We start from the raw sequence: 18463 nt of genomic DNA on the forward strand, positions 1-18463 counted from the left end.
TGGCTTTTTGCATGTCTGCAGGAAGCCAAAGTCAATAGCTTTAGACAGCCCTAAGTACTAGTGCTTAGCAAACACTACAGGTGTCAAGGCCTTTAACAGTGTGTCTATCCAAGTTGAGCACAGCACCCCGCTACCATATGGCAAAGGGGGGAGGGGAGTTTATGGATCACCCTAACTGATCACTCTCCTTACAGTGTGTATGGTAACACCCATTGTTTCATGTTCTCTGTGTGTATATCTCTTCCTACTGTATTTTCCACTACATGCATCCGATGAAGTGGGCTGTAGCCCATGAAAGCTTATGCTCAAATAAATTTGTTAATCTCTAAGGTGCCATAAGTATTCCTGTTCTTTTTAAAGAAAAGGGAGTTGCCTGGTTTTAAAAAGAGATTCTCCTTGAAACTGAGAAGAGACTTAATAAAAATTTGCATGCAGTTAACCAACTTGTATACTCCCCTTTGAATAATAAATTATAGGAACATTATTTGCCTACACAAAAGCCTGCTTTGTGACTATTGCCATGGTTTCCCACTTCACCAATCCACCACTTTCCTCATTCAAATTCCTCCTAAACTCTCATCTGATACCTCCGAGTAGTTAATTTTGTAAAAGCACTGAATTATATCCTGTTCCCTAGCATGCCTCTTCATTTGTTGCTCAGACTGTAATATATGCATGCTAACAGCTGTCTTTGTGTTGTTTTGTAATACAAAGGGGTGAATATCATCATAATCACAGATTGTATTTTAGGCTTATGTATAATGGAGATGCCCCTTCAGCTCTATATAGATGTGGCTAATTGCAATGGTCACAAAATCCTGGACATGTTTTAAATAGGAAGGAGGGTAAGTGTGTCAAACCCATGTAGGCATGAACTGGGATTTTGATTACACCCTGCATAGAAGAGGTTTGTTCCCAATTTCCTGCACCTCAGTGGTTTCCAATCTCAGGTAGTACTAGATTAATCTCTCCTCATGGAGGCCCAGCTGATATACATGGCTTTCACCAGTTATGTCTTTTTTCACATTTGGCCTAGGATTGGCATGATCTCTGTTTAGAATTAGAACACCTTTGAGGATTACTTGGAAACATCAGCTAGTACAAAATAAATGTAGTCCTTGTGCTTTCTGCTCTGTACTGGGTCAATCTAAAGGGTTTGATACCATCAATACCCCCAAAAGTCCTGGCATCAAGTTAGCCAAGTAACAGTATCTCCACTTATGCCTTATTGAAATTGGCTCTCTAATCTCCAAGATCAAATTCCTAGCATCAGGCAATAGAACATTCTGGGAGGGATGCTCAGCTCTAGAACTCATTTACTCTGAAGGGTCTTTCACATAATGTCTATTTCTAAGGCACATGCATATATCTATATCTAGTATTTTTCCCTACTTGCAGTCTTTATCATTAGATAGGGTTGGTTGCTGTAGCATAACTTAAGGCAGTTTATTATTAGGACAGTGGCTTTCTATACTAACTCTTGATGGTGCTTTAGCCCAAAGCACCAAGCTCTATTTTGTCATAGGCCTTTACTATATATCATGGAAAATATAGATACTGAAGTTGAACAACTTGAAACACTACAAGAAAGGATTCAGAGGGAAAGCAGCCGCGTAATTTTCCTCAGTATAGATCACCAGCTGGGGAGTTGGAGTCAGCTAGATAAGAACTCTTACATTCAGATGGCATAGTGAAACAACAAGCAATATTAGATACAGACATACTGAAAGCTCTGAAAGTTTCAGAAGTTGAACTCTTTGACTAACTAAGCAAGATTAACATTACAGAAGTCTACCCAAAACAACTATACAACCATTAGATACTTCCCAAGAATGTTTCATATAAAGCAGCAGATTCATTTTATTCCCATGTACACAGAAATTTAAGATTAAACGTTTGAGAATACAATCCATTGTAAAAATAAATGCCATAAACACGTGGCAGCATCTCCCAGTCACCAGCTTTGTTGTACACTTTATTTTATGCAATTGTAGTCAGACAGAAAATGCCTGTGTATTACACTATAAATAGACAGCCTAGTGTGTGGAAGTTTCATGAAGCTCATGGAGAATGTGCAACACCGAGGACAAGGAAGAGGCTGCCCTCAAACTCACATATCCCAGAAAAAAAATTATAAAACTTAACTTTCAAGTGTAATTGAAACAAGTAGAAGTATATAGTACAGAAAAAGAGGTATAAATCTTACGTATTAGGCACATTGTTAAACAGTTAAAAAGGAAACCAGGAGAAAAATATAAGGCTTTGAACAAGCCATTTTAAGCACAATACAAACATTAAGGCATTAAGCAGGTTTGGTATCCAACCAGCTATGTTAAGGGCATCTTTGGATCAATGTAGTTTTTACATCTAGAGGAAATATCTTCTTTACCTGCAAAGCAAAAGGCAATTCAGTCACTCTCTTTCATAGAGGCAATTTACTAGCTGAAGATCTGCTCAGTGAATTAACCATGGCTGTTTGCTTTCTAGGAAGATACCATGCTGTAAAGAAACAGTTGTAGCCAAGTAACTGTACAGCAGAGGTGGCCAACTTGAGCCTAAGAAGGAGCCAGAATTTACCAACGTACATTGCCAAAGAGCCACAGTAATATGTCAGCTGCCCCCATTAGCTCCCCCCACGCTCCCAGTGCCTCCCACCCACCAGCAGCGCCACCAGTCATGCATCCCCTTCCCTCCCCATCAGCTGTTTCTTGGCACACAGGAGGCTCTGGGGTGGGGTGAGGGGAAGGACAAAGGGCATGGCAGGCTCAAGGGAGTGGGCGGGAAGGGGTGGAGTAGGGGCAGGGCCTCTGGCAGAGCCAGGAGTTGAGCATTGAACACCCTCCCGCACAAAGTTGGTGCCTGTAGCTCTCACTCCAGAGTTGATGCCTATACAAGGAGCCACATATTAACTTCTTAAGAGCTGCATGTGGCTCTGGAGCAACAGGTTGGCCACCCAGCTATATAGAGTATGGACAGAATTCGTCAGCTTAGGTGTTTGAAAGTTCTTTCTGCAGAAATCTATCCCCAAACCAGCATCATCTATGGTGTTAGTACATGTATCATGTTTAATTGGGTCACATTAGAAGCTACCAGCTGTGAAGTTGTGCAGTTTTATAAATGGGTCTGATGAGAATTCTGGCAGGTGCCCTGGATGTTAGTAGTGTGTGCACAGAATCTCCAAAGTAACGCCAGGGATGCACATCCAAGATCTCTTTCAGTTTCAGTCTGTATAGCAAGCTTGTTCTGGAGCAAGAAGCCCACTGAAGGTTGTGTGGCTCCATAGGTACACTGATGGCAGAAGAAATTGGTCAATACCCAGCATGGTTGCTACCAGTTTCTTCTGGTCACACAGGCAAGAATACACATGTGTAACTCAGTGATACCACATAAGCTGAAGGTTAAAAACCCACAAAAGTTGCTTTATAGCTACTTATCACAGGAATTCAAGCAGAAAGGCCCTCAAATCAGTAATTTGGATTCTCTGGCAGCATAATTTGACTGGATTCGAACTTGCTCTCTCACCATCCCTTCAGATGAGGGACTGTCTGGTCATTCTATCACAGGGGTGGGCAATAATTTTTGCAGGGGGAGGCCACTCCATGAATTTTGGAAAGTTGTCACAGGCCGTACATTTCTACTATATTAATGGAGAGGGTGCGGGGTCTGGGAGGGAGCTTGGGTAGAGGAGGGAGCTCTCGGCTGGTACACAGTGTTGGGGTGCAGGAGAGGGTGAGGACTCTGGGACGGAGTTTGGTGCAGGAGGCGGTTGTGACCTGGGGCAGGGGTGCGAGGTATAGGCTCTGGCCGAGAGGCACTTACCACAGGCGGCTCCCATGCTGCTCCTGGAAGTGGCTACAGCTGGCTGCTGCTCGTATGTCTCTGGGCACCCCTTGTATGTAGGGGGGCAGCAGGTCTACGTGTGCTGCCTGCGCCTGCAAGCACCACCCTTGCAGCTCCCATTGACTGGATTATGGTCAACGGGAGCTGTGAGGACGGTGCTGGGGGCGGGAGCAGCACACAGAGCCGCCTCTCCCCTGCCAGGGTCGTGGACAGATGTGCCAGCAGCAGCCAGCCACTTCCAGGAGCGGCGTGGGGCCACAGCAGTCAGGTAGCCTGCCTGAGTACCCCACTGTGCCGCAGGACTTTTAGCGTCCTGGACTCAGAGATCGCAAGGGGGCAGAGGAGGCTGGACAGAAATGTTAGACGGGCCACATCTGGCCTGCAGGCCGTATTTTGCCCACCCCCGTTCTATCAGACATTAATCCCCCTTCTCCTCAGTATCAATTTATTTGTAATGGTTTGGGATGCTACTCCACTAAAAGGGAAACATCTTCCAACAGATATTCTCTGGATAGCCTTACCTAGATTCCATCTCTCACTCCAGCTTGTTCTGGCTGGTAGTGGCAGCACACTCCATGGAGCAGACGGCTCATTATTAGTTAAAAGCAAGGCCCACCCTCTAGTCTGAAGTGTCCATCCTATGTAGGTGATTATATTCCAATTCCAATCCCAATCCCCTGGCCTTCTGGGAATATGCCAGCCCTTCTGCCTGTGGTCAAGGTCATTACTCAGCAGAAACAAAATCCAGCACAATCACATCAAACAAATCCAGCTTGGCCGCTGTACACTGTTAGAGCTTTCTATCTGCAGCAGATCCCAGCCTACCTTTGGCTTCTACTGAAAAAGTAGGAAACAGACTTACATACACCACAGTCTGATACTATTCAGGCTCAGCCTGATTTGGAAACACTAGAGTTATGCTTAAGGGTTAGTACTCAACAAGCTTTACAACCAACATCCAATTGAGCAGCACTGTCAGCTATCATCCAGATACTGCTGTTCAATTCTTTCAAAACATAGAAAATTATAGTAGTGAGGGGGGATTAAAGCTGCAAGACAAAGGCAGTAGAACACAGTGCTTTGAATTATTCATTCAATTCCATGGCTTTTTTTTTTTTATGTTGATGAAACTGGTCCCCACTGTGTGCTGAGACACTGCCTGTCATGCTGACAAATGCCGTCTTTTGTCTTATACTTAGAATATATCTACACTAGAAACTTAAGTTGACCTATATTAGGTCAACTTACACCACTGCATACTATGGTGGCTATATGTCCATACTACCCTCCTTGGGTCAGTGGCACACATCCTCACCAGGAGGGCTTGCAATGACCTAAGAGGACAGTGTGGGGAGCAGAGTGCCTGGCGCCTCAGCTCCACTGGCAGCTCTCTGTCAGGAGCCCAGCTGCTCTACAGGCTCCTGGTGGGCTACCTAGGGTGGTGGTAGGGGGGGTTTCATCGAGGGGAGGGGCTGAACAGGAGCAGGAGGAGGGACCCTGGGCTGTAGCTGCCCTGCTTTCTTGTCAATTTCATGTCTCCTGCCCTAAAATTGACAAGACAACCAACAGCCAATGTAAGTAACACAGCGTTTACATAGACACTGCATCGTCCTAACTACACTGACATAAGCCCTACGCCTGTCGTGGAGATGGAGTATGGCACTTGCATTGGGGAGCAAGGCTGTAATGTAGACATTAACATAATTAGGTAGATGTAAGTTGCCTTATGTCAACCTAAATGGGTAGTGTAGACCAGCCCTCAGATTGTAAGATTTTTTGGGCAGGAACCATCTTTTTGTTCTGTGTTTGTATAGAGCCTAACATAATGGGGTCCTGGTCCATGACTTGGGCTCCTAGGCACAACAATAATACAAATGATAATAATGTTACTCTGGAGAGTTAAGGTTGGAGGATTACCTGCTCTGCAGGAAGATAGTCAGGTCACCTCAACCATAATAGTGTAAGGACTTGAAGATTGTTAAAAAACAAAACCAACTTATGATAAGTGTTAAAGAAAACAAAGATATCCCTCGCCCTCTATACCCATTTTCAGGACTCTCATTTTGTTGCTAGGAGGAACAGATGGTTCCCCCAAAACCACCTGCTGTCACATGGTGTGGCACTCCCCTCTCCATCCTTTCAGAAATCAAGCATCCTAGTTCTAACATCTCAGTCTCCAAATGAGATTAAAAGCACCCAGTCCCAAACTCAAATCCTTCTTTGTTACAGACTGCGAAAACACTGCTTCCTCTTATGAAACTACCCACCCGTTATCCATGCTATTGCTTAAGTTTTCACTGAGCATTTAACAAACCCAAAGACATAACTGGAGAAGGTCTCCAACCATATTTACCTAGTCCACAAAAAAAAGGCAGCAGAGAGGACAGACATCTTTAAGGCCAGTGATACTGAAGATACCAGATTGTTTCATTGCTTAACTGTGGACCAAAGAGAGGGTTGAGCTGGGCCAGGATCGCGATCAGCCAACTGCAAGGGAAAAAAAAAACAAAAAAACGACATCAAGAGTATGGATGACTTCGCCAAAGCATAAAGGCTATCAGGAGACAGTAAGACAGCATCGCTAAAGGTCTAACATCAAGTCAAAATGCTGCTAAACCCAAACTCCTAAAGGTCTCACATTAATGGAAGAGCTCTAGCACTGTATTACACCTCAGAAGACTGTAGCATGTTTAGACTGAGAACTATCCTGTTCAATTTAAAGTAACACTGTCAGTTGGATTTTATAGCATCTTTTTAATTCGCTGCTGCTGCTGCTTCTTGAAAGGTGAAGTGCTCTGGGACACATTCCCATCCTCTGGGCCCATGTTTCAACAACACTGCCTCTAGAGCTGCTCAAGGCCTCCCTGAATGGCAGTAGAAGTCAGAGGGTTACTAAAGGACATCACCTTCCAAATAAGGAGTATGTGTCTCATTTACTTTAACCGTCACTATGCCAAAATGTTTAGATATACAGAATACAGATGAAATTTAAATTGAAGGCAGAGCCTCTTTTATATCAATAAACATTATGACAAAGATTAAATTGGAGGGATAGAAGTACAATCTAGCAGTTAAAACAAGGAACAGGAATTGGGAAATTTTGATTGTATTCCTGCCCTACTATGCAACCTCTGTGCCTGAGACATTCCCCCCAATAAATCAGAGATACTAGGCTTGGCTTTACAAGGAACATTACGATCCAATAAAAGATCTTAATGAAATGTATTGAACACGTTCAAACCACCAGCCCCCAATATAATTCTTATAAGAGCCTGAACAAAAATAGAACAAATTGAGAATGGAAGTCAGAGAAATGGGTGTCTAGATCAAAAAGGTGCAAAGCTACTGAAACAACATCAATGACAGCAAAATCCAGATTAGCAGCAGCAGCCGCCTCTCCCTCAGAGCAGCTGAAAGACTAACTCAGCAGAAACCACAGCCAGAATGCAGAAGAAGAATTTGGGATGTGGAAGATATCCAGGAAAGCTGAACAGAAATAAATTTTTCAGTATTATAAAATGTTCTTGCTTTAGCTTTTTCTGAACTTGTAATATTTACAAAAGAAACCTTCTCATTTGCATGGATTTAGATCTAAGTAAAATACTAACTATATACACGTTTAGTGAACATACTGTCTTATTCATCAGCTATTTGTAGAATCTTTGTAAGGAGGAGAAAAAGCAGAGCAGCTTTGAATGGGAGCTGCCACAAATGCATCAAAGAGTTTAGGCAGTCATCGAAAATTCCACATAAACCTGGATGCTTTGACCAGCAAATGAAGTGCTGGTCAGGTCAGCTTCAAAATGGCTACAGAAGCCTTAGGCAAAAGATGCAGGGTTAGATAAAAGGAAGGTCAATCCTCTTGGCACTGACAAAATAAATATTTGTAAATTTTAGTGGTGTTAATACTAAAAAGTAACAAGATTAAGCAGGACACTAGCTAAAAATCAAGCAAATGCTGTGCCCATAGTGTTCTAACAACCCCTCACACCTTCAATAGTATTCTGAGTGTATATCAACAACTGAGACCAGTCACTCATGCTGATATGCACAATGGATATTATGAAGTGGGTAAATGTCCACCCAGGACCAGTAGGAAAATAGCCAATTTATTTTCACTTGTAAACTGAAGAACCAGAATACTCTTATTTTGTTATCCCTAGCTACCGCAGGGAAAGGGTCGCTCAGCATCACACGCATATTATGTTGAACGTAGCCTAATCATTTTACTATATCAAGAAAATCCCTCAAGCATTCATTGATTTGATAGAAATTCTCTCCTTCATCACCAGAACTCTGTGTGTAGCCCACTTACAAGTTATTTTTCAGATACAAAGGCAGATTAGAAGAGTACCAGAGTGCATTGTACCAACTGTCATTAACTTCCTGAACTAACAGTTGATTGCTGTTAAGGGATAATTTGCCTCTTTACCCTGTGCAGAGAAAAGAACTCCAGGCACCAATGCACACGCCCAGACCTCTCCCTATGTTCACGGAGATCAGACCCAAAACTGCTGTGAAATAAATGAGCTGGAAACTCATTCTGAATATTGACATGTCCACAGCTGTACAATTAGGCTCTAGGCAAACATTGTACTGGTTTCAAAAGCTATTTGTTCAGATCATGCTGTTTACAGAACTTCTGAAGCACAGTGGCATTATAGGTCAATACCCTGATTGCTCTTCAGCTCCATTACTTCCCTGTAGTGCTGGAGGTCTGATCACTGAGAACACAGTAGTAAAAGGTAGGGGAGCACAGAGTTCAGTGCTTTGAAAGACAATTGTGGAAAGCTTCCCCACACACATTTATCTTACACCAAGCTGCTTTACACTATAATCTATCACGACAAGGAACAACAAAATGGGGCATTCAGAGCACAATAAAGGAAACCTCTATATCCAACATATAATGTTTTAGTGTTGCTACATTCCACATGCTACCTCCTGCAACAGTCAACGTTAATTATCATGCTAACTCAAAGAAATTATGGTCCATCATGATCAAGGATAACCATGTCATTTTATTACTGTATAGACTTCAGAGCAATTTTAATTCTAATTCCATTCTAATGGGTTGAACACTACAATCTGTCTCTCTCTATAGCAGAATAAGAGGTCAGATTCTGGTTTCTATTTAGATTCTAATTTGGGTAATTACAGTCAGCCCATCCAGAATTCTCTTGCAGATGCAACTGATGTAGTATTCCAAAAACTTTCTTTTCTGAACTACTGGGTAGTACTGCTGTGTCCTCCTACACAGATTATATCTTTTATCTCAGAGGTGGCTTCAGTGATCTCAAAATAGATGTAGTTGAGCACCCTGGGTTTTTGATGGAAGGTACTACAGAAAGAAACTTCTTATCAAAAAGACAATAGGAAAAAAAGACCTGGAATGGTCATCTCAGGCTTTGCTTGTATCTGGTAGAGTATTATGAGCTAAAACTATTACAAAAATGAATTTAAAAACAAACAAACAAAACAAAAACAGTAGTACCACCACTATATACTCTGCTTTATACCACCATGCTCCTGAGGGTTTGGTTACACTTCTTTTAGCGAGGTACAGCATACAGCACATGCACAAAAGGATATACAGTAAATTGTGTAAAGTTTCCCACAAAGCAACTAAATTTGTACAGCACGGTCAACAAGCTTAATTGGGATGACCTCAACCAATTCCACACATAGAGGAAGCCAATTTATTTTATCAAATGGCAATGACTGTTTTTTAATTGAGATTAAATTGGAATAAATTCATTTTAATGTGGAGGTATTTGGCTAGTGCCAGGTAGTTAAGTGGCATTTAACAGATACAAAACTGAACTTCATTAAGACTGGTGCTATCAAATGTTAAAAGAAATTAAGATAATTTTTATACCTGCATTTTATTTAATCCAGAATTTCAAGACAAAAGGTTTTGTAAAAACTGCATAATAAGGAACAGCCACTTCAGCAGAGTGGTAGATCCTTTCAGGGGAATCTCATATATAGGGGAATACACTTGTGACAGTGCAGTTAACATCAATTTGACTCTGACACCAATATAATAAATACTTTCACACAAAGAACCTTTCATCTGAAATCCCAAAGCTTCAATAGGATTAACAAATGGAATGTAAGTGCAATATTTCCAGAAAGTATTTAAAAAAAACGAACAACAAATCCATAAATATGCAACACAAGGCAATTCCACCTTGGAGCATCAGAAGAGACAACAGTTCTCCTCCACATTCATAAAAATATAATCCAATCCAAAAATGCAATTCCATATGATTGACTGTGTATTCACTAAGACACTTAGGTTTTGTCTACAATAGCACTCGTTAGTCAGGGGTGTGAAAGAACACCTCACTGACTGACATAAGTTTCACCAACAGAAGTGCAGGTGTGGACAGCGCTAGGTCGGCGGGAGACACGCTCTCACCAGCATAGCTACTGCCGCTCATTGGGGTGGTTTAATTATGCCAGTGGGAATGCTCTCTCCTGCCGGCATAGAGTGGCTACACAGGAGATTTTACAGCAGTGCAGCTGCAGTGATACCTCTGTGAGGTCCGTAGTGTAGACATAGCCTTAGACATCACGTATGAAGACTTTAGCTTCTTCTACTTTTTCCTTCTTTGCAAGGTGCAACTGAGAATGTCAGAGAATAAATCCTGAGACCATGTTTATTTGCATTTATTCAGATTAGTCAATCTATCCCTCATTCCACAACACACAAGAGCAGATTACAAGTCATTTTAATGAAGAACAGTTTTACCACTGCCCTATTCCAGTACAGTAGTTGCTAACCTCTTTCAGTACTTCCACAACCACCTTTTCTTTGAGGATTTCAAAGCATTCAATCACGCCTCAGCCATTCTGTGAAGTAAATATTTCCATTTTACAGATAAGGCGTTTGACGCACAGAAAAGTAAAGAAACTCATTTCCAGGGATTCTGAGAACCCTTCAGTTTCATTAACTTCAAGGGGAATTGCCTGTGCTCAGTACCTAAAAAACAAACAAACAAACAAAAAAACTAGCCTTAAGTGGCTTGTCCAAGATTACACAGCAAATCAGTGGCAGGGCCAAAGTCAGAAATGTGGAATCGCAATTCCCACTCGCCTCAAACTTTCTGTTTTATTTTTTATTTTTAATCAAACTAGAGAGCAGAGACAAGCACAGTGCCTCAAAGCTAAATGGGCAGAATCACTGTACCCCAAAGACCATCAAACACAGCAAAGAGAGTTAGTTACTAGTGAAAGTGAGGACTTGCTTCTCAGTTTCGCTGGTACACATGTACAGAGCACCGCAGTCTTGTCAGGGCCTACCTGATTACTTCATAATGCACTGGATTGCTACGAAACTGAGAAGGATACTCAATGGCACTCCAAAATTCAAGTTATTGGGACCACAGCACTGCTCCTAAATACAAATAAATAAGCCATTCACATTTCCCTAGAAAGAGGCAGTGTGCTCCCTCTATTAGGAGCTATGAATCTCTCTCTAAAAATTAAGATGCTACAGCCATATCATGCTCCTCTTCTTTCAAATCATAATTTATTTCATCTGCTCATAGTCTAAATGCAATTTTCATGATGAAATAAGGGCAACACATCATGGATATTTAATTTGGCAAATATTCATGTTTACACATAAAGTCTAAGGAAGTTGAATAAAGATGCCTCCATTGACTTTCTATAGAATCACCTTTATGAATTCACAGCAGTTAAGTGTATGAGAGCGTGATTTCATTAACATTTTGTGGAATACAATTTCCACATATGCCAGCTGAAAATTCATCAGTATAGGCTTTTCATTACACTGCATCCAGTAATTCTCTGACAGCCAAGTATTAAATTCTACTTGTATGCATTTTTTAGAACACACCGCTTCCCCTACCACAATTAATACTTGCTTTTGACAAGTACAAGACAGCATGATCCAGGCACTCATCCTTAAATAGGCAGATACCCACACAAGAAATAGCTTAATATAAATGTTTAAAGTTATCTATTTGATGGCATCCATCAAAAGCCCTAAGGGTATTTCAGCCAGCCAATAAGTCAAGTTAGGTTAGTATATATTTTGTGAGAGCATAATTATGCAACTGGGTGGTTATTCCTATATGAACTGCAAGTGCGACGGACAGGGCTCCCAGTGCTTATGTATAGACATCTTTTCATATTTAAATAAAGATTTTTTTAAATGGTTTTTAAAAGATAGGATGTGTCCTGGTATAGCTGCTCTTTTCTAAAAGTCAGCCAGGAGACAGATTCCATAAGGCTTCACATGTGAAATATTTCAGGCCTGTTTAACTATAAACAGAAACTGGACCTTGCTTGTATAAAACCTGCATATCACAGCATTCAACCAAGCCAAACCCACACAAGCTTGTGTCCCAAACCAACTCAAGATGGAACAAGACAGACCTTACTTTAAACATGTCATCTACTACAAATAATGCAAACACTAAAAACATGGCTTTGTGCTGGCAATCCCTGCACTCAGAGTCCCAGAAATTGAGATGTATCTCTCTAAGAGGTTATTTATATTAAGCTCATCACCATGGTATGTTATGAGTGATGGCTTGCAAATAGAGAACGTGTGAACACTCCCAAGTGGACTTGTTCTGTCATTGAATTATGAACAAGTCACCTAGCAAGATGTACCCACAACAGGTATGTCAGTTTACTGTCTGTACCAGTCTGTACTTGTAGAGAAAAAAGTGCTGTGTAGAAATGGCCTGAAAGGTAGTTTGATCTCAATCACAAGTCTCTATCAAGAGGAAGAAATCATTTCACAGAATTAAAGGTTTTCACTGCACACTGTACCTATAACTCATCTATTTATTGGCCAGGAAAGATGATAAAGGAAGCAAAGAGGGTTGCAAAGTGTTTCCAGGAGCGCAGAGGCTGCTCATAGGTGGCTAAGAGAGAATTGTTATTAATACCATAAAATAAGGCATAATCAAGGAGCACATTGATTTCAGTGGAAGTCAAGGGCTCTTGGCACCTCAAAGGATTTAGGCATGGTTGACCTGCCACTCTATCACAATAGGTACATACAAATAGTTATTACAATTAATACAAATTATTCAGAAACTGAGAAATCCTCAAGAGGCTTAAGCTGAATAATTCAAGGTCTGTAAAACAGAAAACAATATCAAGATAAATCAATATAGAAGTACTAAAACTTTGGGTATATGTCAGATTCACTTTAATATATTATCCACTAAAGGGAATTTTTTCAAGATTGTTGAAGCTATTTAGGAGCAAGAGTTCCACTGACTTTCAAAGGGACTTGTGCTCCTAAATCCTTTTGGTACTTTGAAAATTCCCCCCTAAACATTTATTTACTTCACTGAAGAGGTCTTTTTCATTTTTATCAGGTGTGCCATTATTAGGAGCAGAGGCATTATTTATACTTACAAGAGGTAACAGCAAACGGCACAGGTCACCAGCATTGTGTTGATAACACTGCAGAAAGAAATAGGAAAAAGACAACTGATTAAGAGTCATAGGCACAGAAAATAAACCTAAGAATGCATTTGGCTATGATCACATGCAAGGTGACTCAAAATATGAATGTTCTAATGACAATCTAATTTCTTGTAATGTAACAGTATAACTGGAAGATAGATATGCCTCTCTAACCTAGTCTCTGCACAGATTTAGTTTGCCATTTGCAAATAAAAGCATCTCATTTTTGTTTGTAGTATAAATATGTAAATACAAAGCACAAGACCATACAGCCTTGTCTAAAAAGGCTGTTCCAAAGGGAAGGTCTCATATAAGAAGCTTTCTTCTTTTTTACAATTATCTCTATACAGTAAATCAGAACCAAATCCTAAAGCACCTTTTCTGTTAGATTTATATGTGAAAACCCAAAGGTACAGTTTATAGAATTCTTCATTTGGATACTCTGTTTGCAGAAAGTCTCACTGAAAACCAGGAAATTAAGAGCCAATTATTTTGTTTAAAGTGAATCTTGTGGACTGTAACTATTGTCAAATTAAAGATCTTTAAAAGGACAAACAAAATCTTGGAGATAATGACAGTTGCCCAGAATGGGAAGATCCTTATTGGAGGGGATTGTCGGAGCAGGTGTTACTAAAATGACAATAAAGAAACTGAAGCTGTAATGGTAAAATCGTGGCTGAACAAACATTTCAAAATCCTGTATAGATGAGAAAATTATGTTTTCCAAGAAAGAGTCATATGTTCTGCCCATGGAGCTCAATGGAAGATGGGTATTCTGTGTTATGATCTTTGCTTTTATTAAAAAAAAAAAAAAAGGAATTTCTCTATATGCAGGTTTTCAGTTGTGTAAGAAGAGTTCAACCTAGATAATAAAAATCCTAATCAGCACCGGAAATAGGTAGATCAAGTAACTCACTTCGGCTTCTTAAGCTATAAAATGCATAGATCTGCTCAAGAACAGTAACTTTAACATTAATGCTGGTGTTGTTTCTAAAAAGTAGAGTAAAACACAATACAATTATAATGTATAGAGTATCCATCAAATACACTGTACAAGAAATTTGAGAGATGCAAAATGGTGAATGGTCTATGTATTATATATGAGAAGATGATGATGGTGTTAATTGGGTGAATAATTTATTCAATTCTTGCAGCCACAGCATCATGGGCTGTGGATGAGGGCATGGGGGGCAAAGTAGCATCCCCTCCCACTCCCTGTTGCTCCTGGATGCACGGCCTTCGTGTTGGTTGCTAGGGCCACTCACAGGGGTTAGGCCCTGTCCCACCTCCGGAGACAGATGGGGCACAAGGCTGGAGGAAAAGGCAGCTGGTGAGTTCCCCACCTTCTCAGAGGTGGTGGGGCTCGGCCTTTGGGCTTCAGCCCCAGGCTTCAGGCGCCATCCCTGGGCCCCATCCTCCAGCTGCAGGGCTTTGGGCTCTTGCTGCAGGGCTTCGGGCTTCAGCCCTCCGCTGCCTCTCCCACCCACCCACCCCCAACACCCCTGTAGCCACCCCCAATCCTCCATCTGGGGCTTCATTTGTCCCCAGGTTTGCCAGAGCTGAGTAAGTCTGCTGTGGAAAGTGATACTTGTATGTTTGTTAATAACACTTTTCACAACAGGCTTACTAGCTATCAATAAATAAGTTACAATGATTTGGACATGTATCTGTGCATATTCATTGGGCTTTCCCAAAGCTAATTAAGTATTTTAGGAAAAAGTATGAGAGCAAGTGGTCACACTCTGAGGCCACCAAAAAAATTTGTCCTCAGAACCCCTGATAGGTGCTTATGTGCCCCTTCACCCTAGGAGCACTTCCCAAGTACATAAGAACAGAACAGCAACATCTTATGACCTGGCGGATAAATACAGGGAGAGCATGCCAGGAAGCAGGATGTACAGAGAAAAAGGTTCTTGTGTCATTAAAAGAAGCTAAAGAAAAGCTACACTACAACAGCAGCTACATATCGGGTCTCAGGCTCAGTCCCTGCAGATGGTCAGCGATCACAGCAAAGCAGCTCATTAGTCTGCACCCCCCAATCACATGACTCTGTTCAGGAGGAGCAAGACAGACACATTCAAGCAGACAGAAAATAAATAAATGGGGAACTACGATGAGCAAGTGGCACAAGACCACTTCTGTCTGTGCTACTGCGATGCAGCTGGACCCCCAAACCAGGCAGGCACCTGCTGCCCTCCCACTCTCCAGAAAGAAGGCTGTATTATTATATGAGGGTCGAAATAGTTATTGGCAAGGGCCCTTCGCTGGTTTTATCGACTATGCCCTGCCCGGCAGGCCGAGAGGGAAGATTCCTACAGGCTTGTGGGGGCGGGGGAGGAATGAAGGGGGAAGTTGGGCCCCGACGCCGATTTCAGTTGAAGGAAGAAGCGGACAAGAGGCCCCAGGGGAAGGAGCCAGATCCGCTCCCCAGATGTGGGGGGGCTATGAAGGTCACCAGAGCCAGGCCAGACTCACAGCCCTGCCTCAGGAGCCTTGTTCCCCTCACAGCTAGGGTGACCAGCTGTCCTGATTTTATAGGGACAGTCCCAATATTTGGGGCTTTGTCTTATAGGTTCCTATTCCCCCCACCCCCATGGCACACGGCCCTGCCCAGTCACGGGGGGGGGACACGGGGGCAGTTCCCCCATCGGAGTGCTCCGTCGCCGGAGGGTGGGGGACACTCTCCAGCCCAGGACAGGGTCAGGGTCCGCTCCCCTTCTCTCCAGGCGGCCTGTCACTCACCCGCGGTTGGGCCCCTTGGGCACGAGCCAGGGCAGGATGCCGCCGACTACCCCCCAGAAAACGCTCATGACGATGATGGGCACAGTGAGGCCGCCGTACGCCATGGCTGGGCTGGGGGCTTCACTCTGAGACACTCGCGATGGTACCACTCCGAGGTCCTGCGCGGCTCCCAGTCGGCCGCAGCCACAGTTGCTCGCGGAGCCCCGCCCCAGCCCGGCCGACCAACCAGCGCCCGGCCCGTGACACTGGCCTATGCCCGCCCTCCCCGGAACCCGCACTCGACCCGGCCCATAGTGGGGCGAGGCACGCGCGTGCCCGGGGTGGGGCTCACAGCGCCTGCGCGGTTGGTTTACCGAGCCCGTTCGGCAGTTAGAGGCGCGGCCTGGCCGTCGGCAGCAATGTTGGCTTCGGGCTGTCGCCCCCACACGCCCAGCAGGACACCCAGGTTTCCCGACATCGCCCTTGGGAATAGCTGGTTCCTGTAGCCCCGCAGCCACCACCTGCGGGGAGGAGCTCAGGTCCCCTGCAGCACAGCGCGAGTCCAGTTTAGGGCTCCTGTAGGCGGCTTCCCGATTCCTCTCAGCGAGGGACGTAAGGCAGGCAGTCCCCCAGCACCCGGGGAGAGGACAGAGCAGGGTCGGCTCCAGCCACCAGAAGCTGGAAGGCCGCACCCCTGCTGCTCATTCTTCACTGCACAGCTACAGGAAGCAGAGAGATTCCCGCTGCCAGGCAGTGCGAAGCAGCCCATACGGACTCTAGGCTTGAACAAGAAAGGGGACCCCGTGCCAGCTGTGGAAGTAGAGGAGGGCAAGCCGTACCCTCAAGAATTTAGTTTAAAGCAAGAAGCCACGAAATGGAACAGCTAGTGAAACTCTTCTGAGCGTGCTGTGCGCTCCAGGAGCAGCAAGTTCAATTGCTTTGTCCATAAGTGGTTTCAACTTGGATTCTCCATTTCAAATCTTAGATTGTAAGGGCAGAGACTATACTTCTGTACAGCACCTACTGTCGCAGGGGCCATATCTGCCACCATAACAAAATCGATGGGCCTTGGTTGGTATAGCACGCATAGGACTATATGTTTGGAGAATGTGAATATAATCCTATCACATATCAGTGGAAAAGTGGCCCTTTGGTCTAAAGCAGTGATTAGACCAAGTAACTTTGGATTCACTTCATAGACCTGACTGCCTCCCTGGATGGCTTGGGTAGATTACCTTACCTATGCATTTCACTTTCTCCATCTAAACTTTGAGATAAATACTATGTTTCAAAGATCAAAGGATAGAGATGGACTATTTTGCTAAAATAGCAGAAGTACTCTTCCCAGTTCTCCAACATGACTATGTCAGTTCAGTTTACCCATTCCCACATGAACATAAACTATACACTGTGTTTGTAAGCATGGAAAGAGGTCCACAAGGGTATGTCTACACTGCCTGTACCAACTGACTTGGGCTCAGGCTAAGGGGCTGTTTAATTATGGTGTAGATATTCCAGTTTGGGCTGAAGCCCAGATGCTAGGACAGTGAAGTTGGAGGTCAGAGCCCGGGCTAATCTATCTCTGCAATAAACAGCCACACAAGTCCAGTCAACTTGCACAGGGTGTCTAAGTGCAGTGTAGACATTCCGAAAGAGACTATGATGAGGCCTTAATTTATGCAACAGCAGTCTACAAATTATTTAAAACATTCCAAATTAATCTTTCCTCTGGATTCTTACTGCTTCCCGTTTCAGAGTAGCAGCCGTGTTAGTCTGTATCCGCAAAAAGAACAGGAGTACTTGTGGCACCTTAGAGACTAACCAATTTATTTAAGCATAAGCTTTCATGGGCTACAGCCCACTTCTTCGGATGCATGGAATGGAACATATATTGAGGAGATATATATACACACATACAGAGAGCATGAAAAGGTGGAAGTTGGCCTACCAACTCTAAGAGGCCAGTTAAGTAAGGGAAAAAAAAAAAAACCTTTAGAAGTGATAAACAAGATAGCCCAGTACAGTTTGATAAATGTGAGAATAAGCTGATAAGAACAGACACTATACTTTGATACTACAAGGGGAGATAGATTCAATGTTTGTAATGGCTCAGGCATTCCCAGTCCCTATTTAAACCTAAGGTGACTGTATCTAGTTTGCATATCATAATTTTCTTCCCATGTTTTAGATGGTAAATCTTCAAGGCAGGGGCTGAATTTTTGTCCAAGCCTATCAATGATTGATAAGTCATTCACTGTGCCACTTAGCTATCCAGTAAACGTGAACTGTTTTCACCTTTTCTGCAACAGCTTTTGGTCATTTCTATTACATTCATGTCAAAGCTCATGGAATTATGTTTTACTTACATAAACTCTGGTATAATTTCACAAAGAGGTGAAAATGAAGGAAGCCTGTCCTCAAACTTCAGTAATAATTTAAAGGC

The 18463-nt window shown here is 42.9% G+C and overlaps 1 protein-coding gene across 1 annotated transcript; it reads right to left on the reverse strand.

Moving 5' to 3' along the window:
* Window positions 1-1832: 1832 nt before the first annotated feature.
* Window positions 1833-16260, reverse strand: ATP6V0E1 (ATPase H+ transporting V0 subunit e1). Its single transcript, XM_050962899.1, has 4 exons — window positions 16042-16260; window positions 13249-13296; window positions 6194-6327; window positions 1833-2389 (listed from the first exon to the last, which is right to left on the reverse strand). Exons 1-3 carry the CDS (start codon window positions 16143-16145, stop codon window positions 6234-6236), a joined length of 246 nt encoding a protein of 81 aa, XP_050818856.1. The 5' UTR covers window positions 16146-16260; the 3' UTR covers window positions 1833-2389; window positions 6194-6233.
* Between the last annotated feature and the right edge of the window lie 2203 nt (window positions 16261-18463).

Source organism: Gopherus flavomarginatus, chromosome 7 (genome assembly GCF_025201925.1).
Source record: "Gopherus flavomarginatus isolate rGopFla2 chromosome 7, rGopFla2.mat.asm, whole genome shotgun sequence".
Classification (NCBI taxonomy): domain Eukaryota; kingdom Metazoa; phylum Chordata; order Testudines; family Testudinidae; genus Gopherus; species Gopherus flavomarginatus.